Source organism: Hyperolius riggenbachi, chromosome 8 (genome assembly GCF_040937935.1).
Source record: "Hyperolius riggenbachi isolate aHypRig1 chromosome 8, aHypRig1.pri, whole genome shotgun sequence".
In the NCBI taxonomy this organism is placed as follows: domain Eukaryota; kingdom Metazoa; phylum Chordata; class Amphibia; order Anura; family Hyperoliidae; genus Hyperolius; species Hyperolius riggenbachi.
This window is the reverse complement of record NC_090653.1, coordinates 136,148,167-136,175,146: the sequence shown is the minus strand read 5'-3', so window position 1 is coordinate 136,175,146 and position 26,980 is coordinate 136,148,167. Positions and strand designations below refer to the sequence as shown.

General features: G+C 44.9%; 1 protein-coding gene across 5 annotated transcripts in view; it reads right to left on the bottom strand.

Moving 5' to 3' along the window:
* COL4A6 (collagen type IV alpha 6 chain) overlaps positions 1–26,980 on the bottom strand; it is a 422,653-nt gene that overhangs the window by 46,328 nt on the left and 349,345 nt on the right. For all 5 annotated transcript variants that reach the window (XM_068251142.1, XM_068251140.1, XM_068251144.1 and 2 more), the window contains 7 exons: positions 26,097–26,204; positions 25,788–26,009; positions 25,471–25,632; positions 11,051–11,221; positions 10,819–10,962; positions 1,218–1,337; positions 589–770 (listed from right to left, as the gene is read on the bottom strand). In XM_068251142.1, coding sequence (XP_068107243.1) covers positions 589–770; positions 1,218–1,337; positions 10,819–10,962; positions 11,051–11,221; positions 25,471–25,632; positions 25,788–26,009; positions 26,097–26,204 — 1,109 coding nt within the window. The remainder of the gene's footprint in view (positions 1–588; positions 771–1,217; positions 1,338–10,818; positions 10,963–11,050; positions 11,222–25,470; positions 25,633–25,787; positions 26,010–26,096; positions 26,205–26,980) is intronic.

The following is a 26,980-nucleotide window of genomic DNA, read 5'->3' as shown; positions in this document are numbered from 1 at the left end:
TCCCTGGCACACTCCATGCTACCAATCATCTTTCTCAATGTCAGCTATCAAATGGATAGAAAGAGTGAGAAAATCATGTAAACAGGGGCACAAACAACAATAAAAACATGGCAGAAGTTATAACCCTCCCTGCTGTATGAAAACAAACAAAATAAATGTCCATGACTGACCTTATGTAAAACCCAAACCATGTGAAAATGGATGCTGCCATCTGTATTCTCTTATATAGAATGCACATTGGCTGGCTGTCATGCTGATTTTTTGGCTTTAGTAGTTCCTAAATCATTCATTTCCAATAAGCATACAGTCAGGGAAGTCAGAGGGCCTGATATCTTTCCTTTTTCTGGCCCAGTCATTTAGAAACTATTAAAGGCAGATGATCAGCTCAGCAGCCAAAAATATTTTACACTGAAATCTGGTTTAGCAATGGCAGTTTTCTCATTGTTCTCAATTCACGTTTCTATTAACTATCATGAAATGGGTTGACAAAGGTGTCTGCATGTGAGAAATCAACTGAAACAAGTGGTTAATTGGATGTGTCAATTATTGTTCCTTAATTATACCACACTGATAATTAAAGAGGCTTACATTCATTCCTGGCATTCCAGGAAATCCTATGATCCCAGGTGAGCCTCTCAATCCAGGAGAACCAGGCCTTCCATATGGTCCAGGCAGCCCGGGGTCTCCAGGTGGCCCCTTTTCTCTTCCTGGTGCACCTGGCAAACCAGGGAGACCAGGGGACCCAGGAGGACCAGGAAGACCTTTATCGCCTATAAAAACACAATAACATCACAATTTGCTTTTTAGTTACACAAATACACTACATCTTTATAAGAAACTAGTGCTGTATAGACTGTATAGTACAAGGAAACACTCTAAATGCAGAAGAGAGTTTTGATGAAGCTCAATTTTAATGAGAGGATTCATAATGCAAAATATCCTCAGAACGTCTTCAGTATGTACCTCAAAGATGATATTTGTAGCCTTATGGACTAATATCATGAACGCAATGCTATTTTCTTATTGACTTTTTTTTTTTTTTTTTAGTTTGTATAACTACTGGTTGGTAATGTAAAAATAATCTTCTTATAATTGATTTGAATAAGATTCTTCACAAAGAAGTGGTTTAGATTAATGTGTGGGCTGAATTATTACCTCTGCCTCTGCATTACTGGTAAAATAAATATTTAATGTCAGTAATATTTAAATAACATTACCTCTTGGTCCAGTAAACCCTGGTTGTCCATTTCGTCCTGGGTCTCCGGGGTCTCCTTTTGCTGAATCTAGGCCACCTACAGGGACATTAAAGCCTGGTGGACCTACATCACCTGTGATGCCTAAGGAAACAAAATTCACCTAATAAAATACCTGGCTTAAAGTGGGATTACACTGAAAACAAAAATGCTCCTCTAAAAACATTAAACACAGTAAAAAATAAATGTGAAACAATATAAGATTGCTCTGATGTCTTTTGAATGCATATTTGCACCTCACTGAAGCTAACTGATATCTTGCTGGCTGCAGGTCAAATAATCAGATAGACTCCAAATAAAGTTATTAGTGAGCAAATAAAGAAGAAAAAGTGCTGGTGCACACAGATGCTTGCGGAGCAGGTAAAGAGCAGCATGCTGTCTGAACCGCACCGACATGCGATTCGGACTGCAAACCAACTGACTGAGTAGGCAGCATTTTACCACTCTACTTGCATGTGGGGAAACGCTGTGCAGTAAACGGGCCCTGAGTCATTTCTCAACAATTACCCTTCTTGGCAGTTGTTAGGGTTGCGGAAAGGGCTGTTGACCGCCCCACTATGATACGGACCACCCAAGCGCAGAGTCTAAGTGACCACGGGTCTTCACCCACGACCCCTTGAGGGGGAAGCAGGACCACTACCCCAGGAGGGGGAAGTGGAACTTCGCTGCCTAGTGCCCACCAGGTTGCGCTCAGGATAATCCCACAGTGGATTGGAGAACAGGTGACGTCTCAGTGTGGAGAGCCAAGGTACAGGTGTACTCGAAGTCGAAGGCAAGCCAAGATCAGGGCAGGCGGAGATCAGAATGGTCAGGGACAGGCCGGAGGTCGAGGCAGGCAGCAGACGGTCAATAGCGGAGAGACAAGCCAGGGATCAAGACGGGCAGCAGACAGGAGTAGTCGAGGTCACAAGCCAGGGGTCAATACCGGGAAAACAATCAATATAATAACAGGTTCACTGGGCACACGCTGTATGAACAAACAGCACTGAGTTATGGGCAGACCTGTTTAAATAGGGCAATGGGCGCCAAAATGAGCGCCCGCGCATGCGCGCAGCGAGGAGTGCGCGTGCGCGCGGCGCCGCGTGCGCATGCGCGCAACCCAACGCGCGCACTGCGCACGCGCACAGCGCCGTGCGCGCCATGACAGTCTACAGGGACTACAAATCCCAGCGTGGACGCGCCCGCGAAGACGCTGGAGGGAGCCAGGCCGGTGAGTATGACATTGCCCCCCCCCCAGGAGCAACCTCCGGGTGCTTCCAGGATACGGTTTCTCAGGAAACTTGGAGTGAAAAATCTTAATTAACCTAGTCGCATGTAAATTCTGCACGGGTTCCCAGGAATTTTCCTCAACCCCAAACCCTTTCCACTTAACCAGGTACTGAAAAGATCTTCCTCTTCTCCTGCAATCTAAAATCCTTTCTACCTCATACTCTTCTTGCCCATCAAGCAGCACAGGAGGAGGAGGAACAGCAGAGCGATTAAATTTATCAGGCATGACCTTCTTTAAACATGATACATGGAAAACTGGATGTATACTCATAGAACTAGGAAGTTTCAACCTGTATGCCACGGGGTTGATAACCTTGTCTATGGGAAAAGGACCCACAAACTTGGGTCCTAATTTCTTAGAGGGGCAACAAAGGCGTAGATTATTAGTGGATAACCACACCATGTCACCTGGAATTAGACTAGGGCTCTCTCCCCGTTTCATGTCTGCCCACCATTTAGACTTTTCTTGGGATTCCAGCAGAATGGACTGTAGTTTCTTGAAATTCTCAGTTAACAATTTAAGTCTATCTTGAACGGTAGGAACTGAGGACTCGGGCACCACTCCAGGTAGGTATACAGGATGATAGGCAAAGTTGGCAAAGAATGGTGACATTTTAGTGGCGGCATGCACAGAGTTGTTGTAGGCAAACTCAGCTGTGGCGAGTAGGGAGGACCAGTCATCTTGGGAGGCAGAAGAGAAGCAACGCAGGTATTGTTCAAGCGTCTGGTTAGTCCTCTCAGTCTGGCCGTTGCTTTGTGGGTGGTACCCAGACGAGAGGCAGGACTTGATGTTCAGGAGTTTACAGAGTTCTTTCCAGAATCTGGAGGTGAACTGAGAGCCTCTGTCGGAAACAATCTCGGAAGGGAGGCCGTGGAGACGGACGATTTCTTTTAGGAACATCTGGGCGGTCGTAGCGGCAGAGGGAACACCCTTCAAAGGAATGAAGTGAGCCATTTTGGTAAAGCGGTCGACTACCACCAGAATGGCAGTGAATCCTTGGGAAGGTGGTAAGTCGACTATAAAGTCCATAGCTATTTTGTCCCAAGGTCGCTCAGGAACGGACAAAGGATTAAGAAGACCCCAAGGCTTAGTTCTGGAACTCTTTGATCTTGCGCAGGTTTCACACGAAAGTACAAAGTGCTTACAGTCTTTAGGAAGAGTTGGCCACCAAAAACTTCTCTGGAGGAGCTTCCGAGTTCGGGTAATTCCAAAATGTCCCGCCAACTTGTTGTCATGACAGTTGGCCAGCACTTCCTGACGAAGAGCAGGAGGAATAAAAATCTTATCTCCATGAAGAAACAGACCATCACTGCAGACCAGACTTGAAGGAACTTCCTGTGCAGGTAATGTAACAATGACTTGTTTGATTTGCTCCAACAATTCAGATTGTAGAAGAAGAAAGTGATTAGCAGAAAGAATGGTGTCAGAGGTCGGATTGGTGGCATAACCCTCATTAAACATACGAGAGAGAGCATCGGCTTTGGAATTCTTGGATCCAGGACGGAAGGTCAGATGGAAGTTGAACCTGGAGAAGAATAAGGCCCAGCGGGCTTGACGAGGCTTCAGTCTCTTCGCAGAACGCAAATACTCCAGGTTCTTGTGGTCAGTGAAGATCAGGATGGGATGTGTTGCTCCCTCTAGCAGATAACGCCATTCTTCAAGAGCTGCTTTAATGGCCAGAAGTTCTCTATCTGCGACATCGTAATTCTTTTCAGAGGAACTAAGTTTCCGGGAAAAGAAGGCTGTAGGATGAAGAAGGGCCTTGGGTTCAAACCGTTGTGAGAGAATGGCCCCGACTGCAGTTTCTGAAGCGTCTACCTCCAACACAAAGGCTTGAGAAGGATCAGCATGTCGGAGAATCGGGGCAGAAGTGAACAGAGTCTTTAGATCCTTGAAGGCAGACTGAGCTTCAGGTGTCCATTTAAACGGAAGGTGAGTCTTGGTTAGTCGCGTGATGGGGGCAACAATCTTAGAAAAGTTCTTTATGAATCTTCTGTAAAAGTTGGCAAACCCGATAAACCGTTGCACCCCCTTACAGTCAGAAGGCTCCGGCCAGTTCAAGATGGCGGATACCTTGTTAGGATCCATCTCTATTCCCTCAGCAGAGATTAGGAAGCCCAGGAACTGAATGTTATTCTGTTCAAACTCGCACTTTTCTGCTTTGGCATAAAGTTCATGTGTGCGTAGCCGGGAAAGAACCCTTTTGACATGGACCCGATGTTCCTCCAAGGATGATGAGAAGATCAGAATATCATCTAAGTAAACAACAAGGAAGTCATCAATAAAGTCTCTCAACACATCATTGATAAAACGTTGGAAGGTTGCAGGGGCATTACAGAGGCCGAAGGGCATGACCAGGTACTCAAAGTGGCCGTAACGGGATCTGAAGGCCGTTTTCCATTCATCACCCTCCCGGATTCGTACCAGATTGTAGGCTCCTCTCAAATCCAGCTTGGTAAAGACCTTCGCAGACCGCAGTCTTTGGAACAATTCAGACATCAGGGGTAGCGGATAGCGGTCCTTAGTCGTGATAACATTAAGTGCTCTATAGTCTATGCAAGGCCTGAGGGAACCGTCTTTTTTCTCCACGAAGAAGATTCCGGCACCGGCCGGAGAAGAAGAGGGTCTGATGAATCCCTTCTTGAGGTTTTCCTCGATGTATTCCTTAAGGATCAGTGACTCTGGTTCAGAGAGAGGATAAATTCTGCCATAGGGAATGGCCGCTCCAGGCTGTAAGTTTATGGGGCAGTCGTAGATACGGTGTGGCGGTAAAGAATCAGCCCCTTTTTTATCAAACACGTCTAGGTAGTCGTGGTAGACGGCTGGAACCAGAGTGGCTTTTTTAGAGCTGGTACAAAGCAGGCGGCCTATACTCGGAAAGCAAAAGCGAGAGCAGTAGGGGGAGTTGAAAAGGACCTCCCCGGAGATCCAGTTAATCAGAGGGTTGTGGCTCTTAAGCCAGGGCATTCCCAGGATGGCAGGAAACAGAGGAGAGGGAATCAGGTCAAAGCAGAGGTACTCTTGATGATCATTTTTGATGGTGACCAGTAGGGGAAAAGTCTCTAGTGTGACTGGTCCGGAATGGATAGATGACCCATCAGCAAGTTGAATGAGTAGAGGCTTATTCTTCTGGCGGATTGGTAATTGGAGTTGTTGGGCCAGATGAAGATCTAGAAAGCAGGAACAAGCCCCTGAGTCGATGATGGCTCCAATATTAATATTCTTTCCTCTGGGATCCTGTAAAAGGAGAGAAAGAGGGATGTGAGCAGCTGAAGCCAAGGGACTTTGCAATTCCAAAGAGTGGATGGAATCAGGCTTACTTAGAGGGCGAACTGGACAATCCTGACGAAAGTGTCCGGAGGCCCCACAGTACAGACAGAGGTTGGCAGCTCGACGACGTTGTCTTTCCTCAGGAGACAAGGACGGTCGGGCAAGGCCCAACTGCATGGGCTCAGGTTCCTCCATGGATGGGAAGTTGGAGGCAGCAGGTGCAACTGGAGGAAGCACTGGAGCGGGAGGAACCCAGGAACTGCGAGAAATTCCAGCTCTTTCCTGACGTCTCTCTCTTAAGCGTCGGTCAATCTGGATAGCGAGCTGGATGAGATCCTTAAGAGTGGCTGGGATCCCCACCCGGGCAAGCTCATCTTTGACAGTCTCAGAAAGGCCCAGACGGAACTGTGACTTGAGTACTGACTCGTTCCAGTCTAAGTCGCCAGACCAGCGACGGAATTCCAGGACATACTCCTCCACCGTCCTGCGACCCTGCCGAAGAGCCCGTATGGTGGCATCTGCTGAGGCTCCTTTGCTAGGGTCGTCATACAGTTCTGCCATTGCTTCAAAGAAGGATGCGGAATCTTGCAAACAGACATCACTTTGATCTACCAGACGAAGGGCCCAGGCCTGTGGTTCCCCCTGGAGCAGGGAGATGATAGCTCCAACACGGACACTCTCGCTGGCATAGGTGTGGGGTAACAGGGAGAAGTGCAGGTAGCAGGCACTCCTGAACAGTCTGAATTTGCTTGGATCCCCAGAGAAGCGTTCTGGTAGTGGCAACTTCGGTTCGGGAGCTATTGGTTCAAGGTTGGCAGGTGGTAGAACAGGAGCAGCGGCAGGAGGCGGATCAGGAGCAGGGATGATGGAAGCTGCAGGGTTCTGTAGATTGGCAAACTGGCCACGGATCTCAGTGCAGTCCCTTTGAACTAGCTGCACGGACATAGTCAGTTGTTGTACCAAATCACAGAGGGCATCAAACGGTGATCGCTCTCCAGAGTCGTTCATCTTGGCTGTTTGTTACTGTTAGGGTTGCGGAAAGGGCTGTTGACCGCCCCACTATGATACGGACCACCCAAGCGCAGAGTCTAAGTGACCACGGGTCTTCACCCACGACCCCTTGAGGGGGAAGCAGGACCACTACCCCAGGAGGGGGAAGTGGAACTTCGCTGCCTAGTGCCCACCAGGTTGCGCTCAGGATAATCCCACAGTGGATTGGAGAACAGGTGACGTCTCAGTGTGGAGAGCCAAGGTACAGGTGTACTCGAAGTCGAAGGCAAGCCAAGATCAGGGCAGGCGGAGATCAGAATGGTCAGGGACAGGCCGGAGGTCGAGGCAGGCAGCAGACGGTCAATAGCGGAGAGACAAGCCAGGGATCAAGACGGGCAGCAGACAGGAGTAGTCGAGGTCACAAGCCAGGGGTCAATACCGGGAAAACAATCAATATAATAACAGGTTCACTGGGCACACGCTGTATGAACAAACAGCACTGAGTTATGGGCAGACCTGTTTAAATAGGGCAATGGGCGCCAAAATGAGCGCCCGCGCATGCGCGCAGCGAGGAGTGCGCGTGCGCGCGGCGCCGCGTGCGCATGCGCGCAACCCAACGCGCGCACTGCGCACGCGCACAGCGCCGTGCGCGCCATGACAGTCTACAGGGACTACAAATCCCAGCGTGCCCGCGCGTGTATGGACGCGCCCGCGAAGACGCTGGAGGGAGCCAGGCCGGTGAGTATGACAGCAGTATTCCTGAGTGTAGCTTGGTTACTTTTTACAGCAATTAGCAGTAGACCCAAGCTACCCTCATGGATACCGCTGGGAGGGCTGTCTGCAGGGTGACAGTGGAGCTGTAATCACTCACCTCCCTGAGATCCAGTGGCAGCAGCTCTTCTTCTCTGTGTCCTTCCAGGACTCCATCACTACTCCAAGATAGTGATCTTGGAGTAGTGATGGAGTCCTGGAAGGACACAGAGAAGAAGAGCTGCTGCCACTGGATCTCAGGGAGGTGAGTGATTACAGCTCCACTGTCACCCTGCAGACAGCCCTCCCAGCGGTATCCATGAGGCTGGCAGTGGCCAGCCATACGTGGACAGACAACAATCTCAGCATAGAGACAGAGCACCCCGGATGACAGGAGGAAGACGTGCAGCAAGTGGTCAGATCCTGGGGAAGTAAGTAATGCAAGCTTCACTGCACACTCTGCATAGGGGACAGGGGGCCACTGGGGGCATCTATACTGAATGTGGGGGCACCCACTGGATACATATACTAAAAGAGTGAGGGGAGCACTCTTTGGCTACCTGCACTAATAGAGGCTCTCTGGCTCCCTTTAACAGGGGGAGCACTTTCTTCTTACATAAATTGTGGGGCCACTGCCTGGTTACCTATAAGCGGGGGGGCACTCTCTACCTACCTATACTCTGGGGACCTCTATGGATATTTACACGGGGGGGGGAGGGTACACTTTCTATCTACCTTTAATGGGGGGGGGGGCACACTCTGTCTACCACTACAGGGTCACTCTCTGGCTGCCTTTACTAAGCGGTATGACTCTTTCCAGAGAAATAATTGTACTGCTTTTATAAATGAAACCTGGTAAGAATAATACTGCTGAGGAGGTTAACTAATATACTCAACTAAAAATGGAGTTATTAACTTTTTACAATCTAATTTATCGCAACACAACTGAACCCACAACATTTTAAAACTTTCATTTTGGTGTTTCAGGCAAAGACAAAGGCACTACTTGTATCTTGTATACAGACACATTGCTTTTTTTAAGCATCTAGAGTGAGCGCTAGTGATCACAGTCCCAACCAGGCAATCTGCCTTTTCCAGCAATGATAGCAGTGTAGAACAAGTACACACCCCAGTCTGATGCCATTAGGTGGCATGGTTGCCCTTAGGAATATACATCGTCTCTAATGCTGATTATTTTAAGTTTGCCTTTTAGTAGGGCAAGTCCACACACAGCCCATAAGTTCAGCCTCAAATATTTGGGTGAAGCGGATAGTAAATTGGCATTATTTAGCAATGTACACAAATGTTATTCCTGCTCTTATCCCTCTGTCCCTGTCTATACAAATTATCATGTACATTAAGTCAAGCAGTGGATGTATGTAGAAAGTTCACAGTGCTCAGTTGCATTGCAGAATAATTGTGCATGTCAGTTCACTGACCACACAATTTTATGGGGCTGTTCACAGTACTGTGTTGCAACTGATCCTGTTATTCTAACTCATTGCATGCAGGCTTTGTATTTATTATTATTATCCTCCCTAATAAAACCTAACTGTCCCTGCGTACTCCTGTCTCTATGTCCATGCTTTTTGCTACTGCGCATGTGCGTTGGGACAGGAGGATGGGGCCAGTTACCCGGGCGGGCGAATGCACGCCCATGCGCACCGACATGCGGCGGTGAGAGACAGACCTGGAGCCCATTTTTAAACGGACTTAGGTCTACTAGTTGTTTATATTTAAGTCTATATCCAGTTTCAATTGCAGTTCACACACATTGTAACGCATTATAACGCATGGGTTATGCAACTGACCATTGTGAATGCAGCCTGTCGGCTAGTGCACAGTGCTCAGTTGTGTTACAGAGTAATTCAACTCCTAAGTCAACTCACTATGGGCCTGTTCACAGTACTGCTCACGGTATTTTAACTTGCTGCATGCAGTCTTTGTATCAAAGTTTATGTAGAGTCTCCATTGCAGTTCACACACATTATAATGCATGCATTATGCAGCTGACCACGCTGAATCTAGCCTGTCTGTAGAAAATTAAAGATAACATCCATTATTTAATGTTTGTGCCAGCCTTAAAATTGGCAGCATACTCATATGTAAATATGTTTAAAATATAAGGTCCTATTGAACAATGCTGTATACTTTAATTATTTATTTCACTCCCTTGTTAAGATATATACATGATTTAGTCCCCATATACACAGTATAAGCTGTTACACTGTGTTTATGCTAAAAAACTGCAGTTTGTGCCGATACCTGCTTCAATGTCTTTTAATGCTGTTCCGCTGCTTATATAAGATTAAACTGATCCTCTATAGTCATTAGCAAATCTCCATTAATGTTAGCAAGTCAACTGTTAGGGCAATCGTTTGGAAAATAAGTTTTGTACAGACAAACTGTTTAGCTATAGCCGCACAGTAGGTCCTGTTTAATGGCAGGAGGAGGAGGAGGTCAGTGCGGTGCATGAGTGAGCAATATCCTGCAGCACTAGTAAGCATGGGCACAATGGGCTTGTGCATCACTTGTCACTTAGTGATCTAATAAGGCAAATAACTAGATGACATTGTGGGCCAGCTGTGCACAAGCTAGATTCTTGGACAACATGGCACTGAACCTGGATGAGTGTTATTTAGCATTTGCATGAAGTTTAAGTATTGAGAACTAGGCTCAAGTTTTGTAATGTACAAATAATATTGTACACAAGTCAGGAAATAAAAGATTTTTTTTCCTATCTGTTTCATTTAATGTTCCTGTTAGTAATATTCAGTTAAGACTTTCTGTTAAGGTCGTCATATCCTGTTTACCTTTTCCTGGTCTTATATACAAGATGGAACCACCCTGTCAATACAACATAAAGCTATTCTGGAGAACATCCAAGATGACGATTAATGCACATCTGGAATATAATGTTACATACAGAAGGAGGCTTTTACTATAGAACTATACTATTGTAAAAACTGAAGTAATGGGTGGATAGTCAGGTCACTTGGCCACCACCATAGGCTGAAATAATAGTTACGGCTAAAGCAGAGAAGCCCAATAACCGTAATTCGGGTGCTGGCAATAGCTGGACCCCGAATTACACGGCCAAGGGTAAACTTAGGTAATCAGTAGAGATTACCTAGCGCAGAGAGAGCAGTCTTTTGGCTTCCACCTGCGCCCAAATTACCACACGGCTAGAACATATGTACTCCTTGGATGATTCCAGTTTCAACAAGGAATATACAGTATTTAGAAATAAACACATTTTCTTTTTTTGTAATGACTAAAAATTACCTTTCTCCCCCTTTCTTCCCTCAGATCCAGGAAGTCCATCTCTTCCAGTTAATCCGTCAAATCCTTTAAATCCATTAGGACCGGGGAGGCCTGGCAGGCCAGGCATGCCAGGAAAACCAATCAAACCAGAAGACCCTTTATCACCTAAAACATGATACAAAGTGCAAGTAAAATATACAGTATTTATTATTGCTGTAGTCACAAGAGTTTAAAACATTTGCATTAATCCAACCTTTAGGCCCTGGAATGCCCGGACGTCCATCACGCCCACTTGGTCCTGGAGGTCCAGCTGGTCCTAAATCTCCAGGACGTCCTACATCCCCACTAGGACCTGGCCTGCCTTTTGACCCAGCAGGACCAGGAGCCCCTCTGTCTCCAGGAATACCCTTTGCTCCAGGAAAACCTAAAAATGAATGGACACCATGTATGAATTTGGAACTGGTTGGCTAATAGGACACAAAAATTTTCCAGTCACTTCTGGAGGATGAGTTAACAGTTAAAACTGGATCCTCCAGCTGTGTTGGAAAGACAAGAATAAGCAGAACAATATCTGAAACCATAACAGATATGTTTCATGTGTTGCTACATACAGCCACCTAGCAGGAGGGACGTTAGCTGCAAAAGCATTAGTGGTCTAACAGGTTACCTATTGCAAGAGTTACTGCCTATAACACTACAACTGACTGCAGTGAAACCCCTTATGGCGTTGCTCTTTCTACATTGACTTGGTTTGTTCCAGTGAGGGGATGAGTTGTGAGTCAAAATACCCAACACCTGTGTTAATGGAACCAGGAACAAATATCTTTATATATGCATTAAAAATAAAATAAAAAATGAACCATTGCAAAAAAATGATGCACATATACTAAAGTGGACATAATTTATGCAAATACCTAAATAAAACCATGAAGCAGTATTTCATATTCTGGGCAAAGCAGATGATCAAAAATGTATAGCATTACATTAATACTTTGCATTAAAAGAAAGTAGTAAGCGAGTTTGTAAATGAGTCTATTGTTTTCAGTCTTTCTCTACACTAGATGCCCCCGTCATTTGTCAACATTGTATATACTAAATCACAGTGAACATAGAATTTAAACAACATGGTATAACAACAATGACAAAGCCCCTCCCCCTTTTTTTGAACAAACAAATATGAATGAGGATAGGTTAATGTTCCATCAATAAGGGTAAATAGTTAAATTCCCCACATCCCATAAAAGATGCCAATCTTTATTTTAGGGCTATTGGGATTTTTAACGGGGGAAGATTGCACAAGTATTTGGAAGAGTATAGATTTGTCAGTCAGACCATCAATTCCCTTAAAATCCAAGTGTATTAGACATATTTATACATACAGTACATATTAAAAATTGTGTACAGAAATATACAAAGAAACTGGATAGACCAGCACCCAAATGGGGACAGAAGTGTGCTAGAGTGGAGAGACCCAATAGCCCCCAGAGGGTCAGCAAAGTCCAACACGAAAAGTCCACAGCACCATGTCAGTAATGTATAGCTCTTTTATTTAAAAGAAAGACAAAGAGATAGCCATAACAGCGACAGACGCTGTTTCGGACAAAGTCCTCCCTCAAGCTGTATCAGGCTCTCTCTGAAATACAATACGATTTCTACTCTTATATATACTAGCCATCAAAGCAACATGACCAATCAGGATGCAGAGAGTACATGGAGGACCTGATGGGGAACTGCAAGAAAGCCAGGTAAGCAACACCCACAAAGATTGAGGACCAATCACAGTAAGACCTAGAAATTCAAATCTATCCTTACCTCCTCCCTCCAACTGACAGATATGGAGAGGACCTGATGGGGAACTACAGCTCACTCCCCGTATGTCGTGCCAAAACACTTCCTGGAACGTCATGATGACATCATGATGTACGCCTGGACGCATGCGTAAACGTAAGTGCACGCATAAAATAATACGCATGATTATATGCGTACATGTGTCTGTGCATACGTAAAAATGTCCGCATACATCCCAAAATGGGAAATAGAAAAATGCAAAAAAGGCATAATCCACATGTATACAGATAAAACACATACTATGTGAAGAATGGTAATGGCATGACAATTAGGGACGTCAAAAACCACCAGGACCATATAAATACTCATTGGCCAAAATAAATTCGCACATGAGAGATCAATAACTAGAAAATAGGCCTATCTATGACAATCAAGAATCAAAATACAGGTCCACCCATATCACCTCTGCATCCCAACTACATAAAAGAGACACACATCACATATAATGAAGCCCTCGATATAAACCAACTACTACTTGCTCTAAAAGGGAAAGAGATTGTGGATCACAATATATCACCAGCATGCTACCCCCCAACTCCCACCCGTGACCAAGCTAAACCGAGTATCAAAGACAATGGAGCTAGATGCAAAAAGAGAGATCATAGTCTCTGTTCAGTCCACTATTACCCAATGCTCCCAGGCGTTTAATCCAAAAAGCTTCCCTCCTGAGGAGATCCTTTGCTCTATCACCCCTAAAATCACTGGGAACCCCATCTATAGCTTGGACCCTTAATTGTGAGACCGTGTGGCGGCACATAGTGAAATGCTGAGAAACAGCTTGTTCCATATTGCGTGTTCTAATAGCAGATTTGTGAGAGGAGATACGGTCGCGCAACCTCTGTGTGGTTTCACCCACATATACCAACCCACAAGGGCATCTAAGTAAATATACAACATATAAAGAGTCACAGGTGTAGAGGCCCCGAATAGAGAACCTCTCACACCTGGATGGATGCGCAAACGTATCTCCCCTCACAATATGGCTGCATAAGTGGCAGCCCAAACATGGGAAAGTGCCCCTTCTAGAAGTCACCGTAGGGGTGACAGGCCTAGATTTAATTTTATCTCTCACTGTAGGGGCCCGCTTGAACGAAAAAAGGGGCGGATAGCGGAACTCCTCAATATGAGGGAAAGATTCTTTCAAGAGGCCCCAATGTTTCCTCACAATAGACCCCAGCTGATTGCTGCAGGTATTGTAATGGGAGACAAAGGGGAGTCTTGGCCCAGAGACACGTTTTCTACGTGAAGGCAATTCCTCTAGGGTATATTCTGGATAACCTCTCCGCCTGAATTTCTCCCTCATTTCCACAATACGGGTCTCTCTGAAGGCAGGATCCGAGACAATCCTCCTCACTCTACCCAACTGACCGCCCAGAATATGTTCACGGGTAGACATAGGATGAAAGCTGGTAAATTCCAGCAAAGAATTTCGGTCAGTTGGTTTGACAAATAGGTCAGTTTGGAATGTCATTCCAGAACGGATTACCACTGTGTCCAAGAAGGCAACACGATCAGGGTACACATGAGCTGTCAACCGAATGCTCGGACAGCTCTCATGAAGATCAGTAAGGAAGACTGCCAGGGCCTCCTGGGACCCCCTCCATATGCAAAAAATATCATCGATATATCGTAGCCAGCATACAACATGCCTACGATAATATTCATGAGTATAAACAAATGCCTCCTCATAGAGGCCCATATAGAGGTTTGCGTAGGAGGGGGCCACATTTGATCCCATGGCGGTCCCCCTGCACTGCTGATAGTATACGCCCTCAAAGACAAAGTAGTTCTCCTCCAGTATAATCTTAAGTAAGGAAATAGCAAATTTTCTCTGCCCCTCTGAGAGATCCGATCGGGTAAGTAAAAACCAATCCACAGCCTCTACACCCCGATCATGTGGGATGGAGGTGTAGAGGCTTTCTACATCAAGGGTGAAGAAATATTCAACATATTTAGCTTATCAAGGAACATGGTTGTATCCTTAAGGTATGAATCCAACAATACAACAAAAGGTTGCAATAACCTATCCAAAAATTTGGCCAAAGGGACACAAATTGAACCTACCCCAGCCACAATGGGTCTCCCCGATGGCTGGAGTAGGTTCTTATGGATTTTCGGTAGCGTATAAAATTGGGGGGTGGCAGGGTGGTCACAAAATAAGAGCCTACACATGTCCTCATCTATGATGTTTTTAGAATAGGCCTGATCCAGAACAGTCTGTATTCTTCTGCGTATATGGTGAATAGGATCACCGGTCAGTCTCTTATAGACATCAGGTTGATTCAATTGAGAGGAAATTTCATCCTTATAATAGCGAGTATCTAGGACCACCACTGCTCCCCCCTTATCAGCCGCCCTAATAGTGATGTCTGGATTTGCCTGCAGTCTCTTAAAGGGATACTGTAGGGGGGTCGGGGGAAAATGAGCTGAACCTACCCGGGGCTTCTAATGGTCCCCCGCAGACATCCTGTGTTGGCGCAGCCACTCCCCAATGCTCCGGCCCCGCCTCCGGTTCACTTCTAGAATTTCTGACTTTAAAGTCATAAAACCACTGCGCCTGCGTTGCCGTGTCCTCGCTCCCACTGATGTCACCAGGAGTGTACTGCGCAGACACAGACCATACTGGGCCTGCGCTGTGCGCTCTTGATGACATCAGCGGGATCGAGGACATGGCAACGCAGGCGCAGTGGTTTTCTGACTTTAAAGTCAGAAATTCCAGAAGTGAACCGGAGGCGGGGCCGGAGCATCGGTGAGCGGCTGCGCGGGCACAGGATGTCTGCGGGGGACCATTAGAAGCCCCGGGTAAGTTCAGCTCATTTTCCCCCGACCCCCCTACAGTATCCCTTTAAGGGCCATCTTATCAGATTGATTCATGTTTGACCTATGCTGGAAACGTCCGCTACGGAAATCACGCTCCAAAGATTGTACATCTTCTAAAATTCTTGAAGCGAACATATCAATTGCAGGGTTACTTGGCGGAGAGAAAGAACTTTTATTTCTTAAACCGAAATCCCTAGCTGAAAAAAATCCCTCCTCAGAAGATCGAGATTTGGACAAAAAGGAATTGTTGGCGAAAAAATGTTTGATATTGCGTAAAAAATGGAAACACTCCTGTTCAATGAGGAAAAAGTCAGGCGGATTAGTTGGACAGAATCCAAGGCCATGATTCAACACTCGTAACTCCGTGTCATTCAATTGATAACTGGATATGTTCACAACTAACGGGGGGTCTGATTCCTTTGTTCTCTCAAGTTCATCTTGTTGGATGATGGCATACGTACTCTGTCGTTGTTGTTTCCGCTTGAATCGCTTACCACCACGTCGTTTTTTCGTTGGGAGCCACTAACAGCACTATCATCAGACGACATTGGGGCATCAGTGGAATTATCACCTCCACCACATCTTGGTGCCCGTTTAGGTGTTTGTCGAGGCTTCCTTGGTTTTGATGCGGGAGGCCTTCTGCCTCTACCAAACGAGACCTTTTGCCATGCATAAACAAAGCCAGACGTATAGTCGTTACCATCTCTCTGGAATTTCTCTCTTTTCCCCACCTCTGCCATCGACTGATAGATCTCCAATTTCGATTTTAATTGCTCCTGAAAACCAGTATATTCCTCCACAGACAGCAATGCTTTAAGGTCAATGCTTATTTTGGCGATCTTATCATCCAGAGTGGACAGTTCACGTTGTATTCTGATCACAAGATGTACCATGGCATCAAATGCCACCTTGTTCCAGATATGCTCCCACCCGGTGCAGAACTCGCCATCTTTTGGAAACAACACTGGAGGCACATTGGCCCTCATCTGTCTTGGAATGCGTCCAACGCGGTGGTATTCCGCTAAGGTTTTGGCATGAATATCATAATCAATGCGTCTGCGATTAAGTTGTTCCAATTCTCTTTTCAAAAAAAGATGGTCTGGTTGTTGTAAAAAGGACACTCCTCCAGCAACTTCAGACATAACTCGGACAGCTTGGTCATTGGTGTAAGCCTTTCTTGCAGTTCCCCATCAGGTCCTCCATGTACTCTCTGCATCCTGATTGGTCATGTTGCTTTGATGGCTAGTATATATAAGAGTAGCAATCGTATTGTATTTCAGAGAGAGCCTGATACAGCTTGAGGAAGGACTTTGTCCGAAACAGCATCTGTCGCTGTTATGGCTATCTCTTTGTCTTTCTTTTAAATAAAAGAGCTATACATTACTGACGTGGTGCTGTGGACCTTTCGTGTTGGACTTTACAGAAATATACAAAACAATTCCAGACAACACGTCAGATGAATAAAATTAATTTAGGTAGAATATCAGCAGATTGTTAGTGGTCATTTATAATCCTCCTATAATCATTTGCAATAAAGGCCACATTAGACAGGATTATGCTTTCTATCTGGGGAGAGACCTGCAATAACTTTACTACCAATCGCCAGTTAAGATAGTTTGGCTGTATGTCAACCGAGTCGATTTTGCTTCTCGACGCATTTCGTGAATATATATCAAATAGAGTTCACTTCTTCAGGAGTTATATTCGACTCAATTCTTTGTTTAGATAATAGGCTGGTTTCTAAAAATAAAGCTGAAACAGCAGAGAGTGAGATGGAATGTGATGAAGGGAAAGGGTGGAGGGAAAATAAGTGGGGAATGAGGTAAAGGTGTACCACAACGGTGTAATATTACGTATAAGTGCTCATATAGAGACAAGAGTGACCCATCTATACATGTTGTAAATCAATGTATCAAAAACAACTGTGGAAATTTATAAAGAATGAGCGAGTCAACTTTTCGCATTCAGTCCCGCAGCGAATGGGTCCCAATTTTGCTCAGCGAGAGTCTCGCAAGATTTTCAGGCAATTTTGCCATGGAGCCATGTTAGGTGAGAACACAGATTTTCTGTGTAAATGAGTGTACATTTAAATTATATGATTGTAAATGAAAGTGAAATATCAGCATAATCTTTTGATCAATTTTAGCTCCTAAAGTAAGCATGTATATAGTTTGCCTACAACATCCTGGTTTAAACCTTTAGTTTAACCCTGTACAGTAGATTGAAAATTAGCATGTCCTAAAAGTCGTACAGTTAGCATTTTGTCTTTCTATTTCAGACTTACACAATGTTAAGAAGTGTTTTAAACTAGAAGGAAGGGAGGAGGCGACCCAGGGTATAAATAGCTCTTATATACTATTGAGCAGGGGTGCCCAATAGGTTGATCACGATCTACTGGTACATTGCGGCCACTTGCTAGGCAGATCACGGTCCATTAAATTTTTGCTGCTGGTCTCGATCATGGCCAATCAGAGAAGGCAGGAGAGGCGCGGCTGAAGAGGAGAGGCCATGATGCAGCATCATGGCTGGGGGCGGGGCCGGACACAGCACTTTCGCCCACATATACACACGCACGTGTCCACACCGGAGAGCTCCCTCAGATGCCCGCTTGCTCATCTGCCCTCCAGCCAGCTGCAGCTGAAGGAGGGGAGACCAGGACGAGCCGCAGACACTGCTGCTGGAGCTAAAGGGAGGTAAGTGATAACTATATTAATGGCACCCGGGCACCTATACTTAGCTACCTATACTGAAGGCACCTATACTGGAGGCACCTATACCTAGCTACCTATACTGAAGGCACCTATACCTAGCTACCTTACTGAAGGCACCTATACCTAGCTACCTATACTGGAGGTACCTATACCTAGCTTCCTATACTGAAGGCACCTACACCTAGCTACCTATACGGTAGGCACCTACAGTATACCTCGCTACCTATACTGGAGGCACCTACACCTAGCTACCTATACTGTAGGCACCTATACCTCGCTACCTATACTGGAGGCACTTATACCTAGCTAACCTATACTGGAGGCACCTATACCTAGCTTCCTATACTGAAGGCACCTACACCTAGCTACCTATACGGTAGGCACCTATACCTCGCTACCTATACTGCAGGCACCTATACCTAGCTAACCTATACTGGAGGCACCTATATCTAGCTACCTACACTGAAGGCAGCTATACCTAGCTACCTATACTGGAGGCACCTATACCTAGCTACCTATACTGGAGGCACATATACCTAGCTACCTATACTGGGGCCACCTATGCCTGGCTACCTATACTGGGGGCGCCTTTACCTGGGGTTGTTTATGACAATGGGAGGGGGGGATTCTGCAGCCATTTGCTAAGCTTAGCATTTAAAATGTTGGTAAATCTCCCGGACTCTGCAAATTATAAAGTAGCTTGTGAGCTGGAAAAGTGTGGGCACCCCTGCTATTGAGGATAAATACTTACTTCAGATGAGGAATGGCTTATAAAAAGTAATTTCTTGGAGACAGTCATTTGTGTCCAACAAATTACTTTTTATAAGCTGCTCCTTATCGAGGTAAGATCGTTTATTTATCCTCAATAGCATCTAAGAGCTGGGGCGCCTCCTCCCTACCTCCTAGTACTTATCCCCTAGCTACGGGCACTCCCCTGTGATAGCATCCGGTAGTTTACTTTTTTTGGAGCGCGACTGGCCATACCCTTAAAGAGAACCTGAACTGAAAATTAAAAGTCAAAATAAACATAAACACGTCATACGTATCTCCTGTGTAGTCTACTCATGAATCTCTTTCTCCTCTCCTGTGTCCTGTTTGTCCACTGTGATCACTAATTCTCTGTCCTCTATTTTGAAAATGGCCATTACCCCATAACAGCTGCCGGGTCAGCACACTGTTAAACTTTATTATTGCCCACTTGAGCCATAGGGAAACATGGACATTACCATGCACATTCAGTTGTAAATGACAGCAGCTGATATATAACTGACAGTAACTGGTATATTTCCGTTCTAACAAAATATTGTCAGAACTGGAAGAGATCACTGTAAGAAGGAAATGGTGAGCTTTTGAGAGGAACTGACGTGAGGTAAGTATGTAATATTCATTTGCAGCTACATCATGCGTTTATTTTAAAGAATTTCACTCAGGTCAGGTTCCCTTTAAGTTTATTTGCATTGAGTGCATGGAGATGGAGTTATTCACATGCCTTCTACCGTGGTTGCCCTTAGCAACCCATCTTTGTAAGTAACGTTCTGCTTGGTTATTATCCAAGTCTTTAAAATACTACACTATATTGGGACCCCTGGTTTTCTGTTTGTTTTCTAAATCTTATCCGGAGCTGGAGTTCACTAACCAAGGACGCCTCCCCGGATACACTGACTACTAGGTTCTAAACTAATTCCCTGACCACATTGGTAAAGTTCTTGGAAGCTAGTCTTTCTGTGCACAATCGCAATAACCTTAGAGCAGGCACACATGAGGAAGTATTTACTTCCAGATTCATAAAAAATGAGTCAATCAAAATTATCTGATTGCCAGTTGGTCAGGAATTAATGTTTCCTCCAACCAATCAGAAATGACCAAGAACCACTCTGTTTCTCACTTGTTAAATTATCAGTCCTGGCTGTAAATATCAATCAGTCCTGCATGTAACGCAGCATGTAGTTGACTGATCGATGTACGTAAAAAACCTGACTTGCTGGGTACAAAAGATCGGAGAGGAAATCCATTCTATACGTGTGCATGCAGATTTGGCATGGCTGTCTCATCATTTACTGATTGGTAAAGCGTTTAGAAAGGGTTGGCCACAAATCCTCTCATGTGTAAGAGGCTAGGAGAGTCACTTTTCTTACTCATAGTAGCTCAAGTGGATGCCCCTGTAGTAAAAGATGCCATGTTTTTCAACAAACAGGAAGAGGGTTTCTTCCCATTACTCCGATTTCACACAGCCAAATGGCATATAATAGTACCGCTATTCATTATATACAGAAGTACATCCTAAGACTGGAGAATGAACAAGGGTAAAACATTGTGAAAATCTAACACATATATCAATGTTTGCTAAAGAAGGTAACACATAGCACTGCTAATTCAACATAGTCCCAAAATGTGAAATACTGCTTTGCTTCAAGTGTAATACTTTGACTGCAACAAAGTAAGATGCTAATAATACAATTATTTGTTCTATTGGTTTTTACACCTCAGTGTAGGGTATTCTGTCATCAGAACATCTGAGTACACTTCACACAATGGTTCTCATAGCAGAGTAAGAGATAAGGGGTGTCACCTATGGTCATTTTAATGCCCGCAGCATCAAAAGCTGGTTAGTCCATCTGCTTTTATGCTACAGAGCACTTTCTCACCTTGGCAGCCTATGTGAAGAAGCCGAAACCATACAGTATGACATCAAAATATGGAGGATTGGTGGTATTTGGAATAAAAGCATGATGAAGGAAAAACAGACAAAATGTATGAAAGATAGCACACAGCGAAATGGAATCTGCTGTCCGAGAGATACAATCAAAACAAGTGAATCATTTCACTACAAGAGCACCCCATGGAAGCATGGCGATGGGAAAGAGTGCCTGAGAGCGAGGGATAGCATCAAGCATTTGGAATGCTCATTTAAAACAGTTTTCACACACTTGATTGATGTCTATGTTAGTGGTCAGTTAGAAAATCATTATGAATTAGAAGAGATTTAGATGAGCCATGGGTAGAGAAAGAAATGATAAAAAAAAAATGCTCTTTAATTTACAAAAATATTCCAGTCTAAAATGGGCTGGCAGTAAACATGACTATATGTAATCTGTACCTTTATGATGTTCAAATGGTTTTCTTTAGATAGAGCTTTTCTATATTTCTTCTACTCCTGCCAAGTGAATACACAGACCAGAGGAAACAACGCTCTACTCCACTAGCTTTCACTATAGTGCTCGACCTGGGCAGCTAGTCCAAAATTTAGGCAAAAAGAAGGATGGTCCGCACTTGACAGTGAAGTATAGAACTTTATTGTGGACGTATCCACGGCAGGTTTTAAATAGCTGACATGTTTCGGACTAACCGTCCTTATTTATAGCTCATGATTAGCTATGAATAAGGACGGTTAGTACGAAACATGTCAGCTATTTAAAGCCTGCCGTGGAGATTTTGGATACGTCTACAATAGGGGTCTCAAACTCAATTTACCTGGGGGCCGCAGGAGGCAAAGTCAGGATGAGGCTGGGCCGCATAAAGAATTTCACAATCGCGGCGCATCGCCGCCTCTGCCGCCCCTCTCACTCTTCCTTCACAGAGAGGGGAGGGGAGAGGCGGCGATCCGTGCGGCGATTGACGTCAGGAGGGGCAGAGCTGAAGCTGAAAGCTCTGCCCCTTCCAGGAAATGCCGGCGAATTGCCCACCCAGCGATTTGGGGGCTCTGTAGCCCTCGTTTAGCAGCGGGGATGCGGCGGATTACTTGGGAGCACTGAAGTGAACTATAAGGAAGCTTTTGCCGGCGAGGGCCACAAAATATTGTATCGAGGGCCGCAAATGGCCCGCGGGCCGCGAGTTTGAGACCCCTGGTCTACAATAAAGTTCTATACTTCACTGTCAAGTGCGGACCATCCTTCTTCCTGCCAAGTGCATGTAAGTTGTAACTACTACTACATGTCAAACTTCTAAACTGCCATAGGGCCAGTTCACACGGGTGTCCAGCGGTGCTAAACTAGAGGCCACATTGCTCATTGTTTAAGCACCGTCCATTCAAATGAATGGATAGCCCCAGTAGGATCATTTACCTGCATTTACCGTTGTTCGCGTAAACGTCGTGTTTCGATTCTGATTTTCCCTGGCGTTTCAGGCAATTCTGCAGTTTCCAGAATTGCTAAGCACCACACCTCCATGTCCCGCTGCAGGGATTAAAAACGACAAGTGGGGAAGCGATGCTGGAAGCCACTGAAAGCTCTCAAATGCTTTTCTGCACACTTGCAGAAAAGCATTTGAAAGACGCTGCAGGACACTCATCTGAACGGGGCATAAAAGTAGCCCTGTGGTGAGCACTAAGATACTGAAGTAAGCCAAGCCCCATGCAGCACTATGACTCTACGTTTTGTCAGTGTCATCTGAGTTCTGGTCCTCATCAGCATTACTGTCAAACTTCATGCAAAGCTGTCAGTACAGTCACCGAAGCTGGACCTGGACATAAAGGGCCCCCTCCAACCACACTGTGATTCCCCTCACTGACCACCATGTCCTTGCTATGCAATGGACTGGAGAGAAGTAGGTGGGTTAAGAGTAACATCAAAATGTAAGAGTGGAGGGCTCATTTAGGTAAAGTTCTGCAACTCTGTGGACACTTGGCTTTTCACATTGCTTGATACAAGAAATTCTCCACTATATCAACAAGGATGGATATCAATGACTGTTAGTACAGCCATAGAGCTTATGGGCCTTTGCTTACTTTAGTATTTATGTCCTCACTACATGGTTGCTTTAAAGGGACTCCGAGCACTGCAGAAACTATGGAAATATGCATATCATTTTAAAGATCTCTTTCTCCTCTTTCTAATGATATACAAACCGCCGCCCTACGCCTTTTACTTTTCGCTATTTTTGCGATTGAAATTGCCGCGGCCGCGATTTCAATCGCGAAAATAGAGAAAACTAAAAGGTGTAGGGTGACGATTTAGGTGTCGCCAGAAAGAGGAGAAAGAGAGCTTTAAAATGATATCCATCTTGCCATAGTTACTTGTATTACACAGGGCGACTTTTTCCTAAAGTCAGCAGCTCCATTCAGCAGAATGGAGCTGCTGACACTGGGGAAAGTGTCTTCCTGTGTAATACAAGTAACTATGGCAAGATGGATATCATTTTAAAGCTCTCTTTCTCCTCTTTCTGGCGACACCTAAATCGTCACCCTACACCTTTTATTTTTCTCTACTTTCGCGATTGAAACCGTTGCCGCGGCAATTTCAATCATGAAAATAGTGAAAACTAAAAGGCGTAGGGCGGCGGTTTATATATAATTGGAAAGAGGAGAAAGAGAGATTTAAAATGATATGCATCTTTCCATAGTTTCTGCACTGCTCGGAGTCCCTTTAACAAATATGGCAAAATTATCACCCATCTTGTGATTAACCTTCATCTTAAGGCATCTAGAAAAATTCCAAGAGAAGCCTATATTACTGTTTCATAGTGTGCCAAGTATACAGGCCACCCCGCCCTCCACACACACTGTACATTATTGAAATATACAGAGGCCTAGTTATAGAGTGGCTATCTATGCATATAATGTATTTTTGTCCTCTTGTACTTTTGAAATATTGGGACATATTTACAAAAGATTAGTAAAGCTACCATGTGTAGGGTGAATAAAAATGTTACTGTTTCTTACACCAACTATGTAGTGCACATTTTGTATTAAGTGTGATCCACGTTCCTCAGGTTGTTACTTAGCTTAGAATGATTATCGCTAAATGCATACCATCGCTCATGTTATGTAGATAATGTGGGATCACGGTAAGTGGACATCGTGTGCTAAGCAGTTACATGATGATAACATTGCAGTGTGCATCCTGTACATGGCAACTTTATCAGTTTTTACTGAACACGGCCCATTGTTCTCTAGATTTTTATTGCCATCTAACTGAGCAAACAGTTGGAGTAAAGTTGGAAAGTGGCAAACAAGTGTTTGAGATTTTGTCTTCTTGCTCTCCACTCTTGACCATTGTGTTTGCCACTCCAAAAGTGGCATAAAAATACCCACATTTTTTAAATAGGGATGAGCGCCATCAGTTTCAGAAGAAGTGGAAATGTCCCAGCGTGTACATGGGCCATGGCAGAGAGGGTAAACTTACCTATATATCTGGCTCTAGCCACAGCGCTGAACACTGCACTCTATCTTCCCAACACTGCCGCCTTCACAGCAAAACGTTCGGCTGTGAAGGTGAATGTGTTGAGAGATGGAGGGCAGTGTACAGTGCAGCAGCAAGAGGCAAGGATATATACGTAAGTAAGTTAACCCTCTCTGCAGTGGCCCATGGCCCGTGCCCCCATACACGCAGTTTTGCTTCTCACAAAAATGATCTCGCTCATCAATGTTTTTAAGCAATGAACAGGTGTGTTCACTTTCTTTTTCCTTTTTTATTAAAGTGGTGATATGCACAATATTACAATAAATGGTCAACTGAAAAATGGTGAACACATATGAAAAGGGGGATGTTTGGACCATAATAGAACTTTCATAGATGTGGCAAACCATAAAATGGCAATATACATCTGTAAATACCACAATGTTCTGTTTGCCCCATTATAAAGAGGCAACATAAGCAAATACCAACATGTCCGATCACAGTAAATGCCAGAGGCAGTGGCGTAGCTAAGGAGCTGTGGGCCCCGATGCAAGTTTTACAATGGGGCCCCCTAAGCACTCTATACATAACAATTGATACAGCGCACCAAAACCTGACAATGGCAACTACAGTGTCTGAGGTGCAAGAAGGGGATGGGGAACAGTTTGTTAATGATTACCACTGTTCAAAGCATCTATAGAAGTGATTATTATGAGCACAGGACCAATAGAAAGCTAATACCGTAGTTGAGGGAGGGCCCTTCGGGGCCCCTCTGGCCCAAGGGCCCCGATGCGGTCGCTACCTCTGCACCCCCTATTGCTACGCCCCTGGCCAGAGGTAGTCTAGAATGAGTGGTTTAAATCTCCTTGAAAAGAACTTTATTCTCTGTCATAAGAATATTATACAACCTATATGCACCATCAAAAACATGTATCAGTATAGTTTATGAAGATATACTTTTACACAGTGATTTAAAGATTTACACATTTGGTTCACCAGCATATATTTTAGTAACGCCCCAAGATTGCTTTCCAAAATGATAAAAAGTCTTATTATAGATTTTCTGCCATAAATTAATATCTCAGTATACAGTTTGTCTGATTGGTATCTGTGCCCTTATTTACTTGTTAAATTTGCACTTAAGAATCTCTCTATGTCTTTCTGTATTTAATTTCACATACCTGGTGACCCTGGGAATCCAATATCTCCCATAGGTCCTTGTCTCCCTTTGATGCCAGCTGCACCTCCGAATCCTGGGACACCTCTGGGACCAGGACCACCTGGGAATCCTGAATTGCCCTTTTCACCTTTAGCACCCATTAGTCCTGGTCGTCCATCTAAGCCTGTAAGACAGCAGGGATTGTGTTATCATGGAAGCACATGAACTAGCATCTTTAAGCTTGATGTGCCTGTGTCATCATGGGTGGACACCGCTACCACAGCTTGAAATCATAACCATTCTGTAAAACAATTATAATTATGGTTCGCTGTTTATTACCTCTTGGCCCATCAAATCCAGGGTCTCCACGAACTCCTTTATCCCCTATCACTCCAGGTCTTCCAGGCTCACCAGGAGCACCAGGCTCAGCTCCTAAAACCTCACCACGTGGTCCTTTGAAACCTGGCAAACCAGGAAGGCCAAACTTTCCTGGAGCTCCATCAATCCCATCTAATCCAGGAAATCCACGAGGGCCTTCATCACCACGAGGCCCAGTAAATCCTGCAAGACATACAGTAAAGGCATAAATGAGAGGTCAGTATATTTGCTATTTAGAACTTATTGTTAACATGCACAGCTGGTTCCTACCTGGTGGTCCTGGAAGTCCACCAACACCTGGAGTGCCTGGCTGTCCTTTCGCACCATCAAAACCACGCAGTCCTGGAATTCCTGAGAAGCCTTTTTCCCCTCTAGGCCCTGAAAAAGATTATTCAATATCCAGTTATTGCACTAAGAGCAGTCTTTCAGTCAATAGATGGTTTATTAGTACTCAATTGACTTTAACCTCCTTAGCGGTAACCCCGAGCTGAGCTCGGGGTAAGCCGCCTCGGAGGATATCTCAGCCCCTGGTGGGGCGATTTAAATTCGGTAAAGTGCTGTACGCGCAGCTAGCAGTTTGCTAGCCACGCGTACAGCTTGATCGGCGCCACCGCGCGGCGATCGACCGCACACAGCGGCGGAAGAGGGTCCCCTCCCCCCCGCCAGAGCCCTGCGCTGCCCGGACCAATCACTCCCGGGCAGCGCAAAGGGCTGGATCCAGTGCGCCTGACGTCATTCCGATCGTCGCCATGGCAACAGGAGAAGCCAAACAGGAGATCGCGTTCTATACGCGATCTCCTGTTTGCTGTTGTTCCCGGCGGCGATCGGACTAGAGGGACACATGTGCCCTCTAGTGGTGTTTCATGTAGCTACCACTCAGGTAGCTACATGAAACAGAAAAAAAAAATACAAAAAATGTGTAATGCAGCCTCCTTGGCGAAAAAATTTGACCGCCAAGGAGGTTAATGTCTGAGGCATGTGTGGTATTGGTGCCTTCTCTTGAGCTTCAAAAGTGAACTGACCAAAGAAAGCAAACAGATTAACAAGATCATATTTCTGATTAGGAACCTCTAAGCTGAATAAAAGTTTTCTTTAACAACTGAATTTAAATGGAATAATTGTTAGTGATTAAAATTATTATTTAAATACTACTA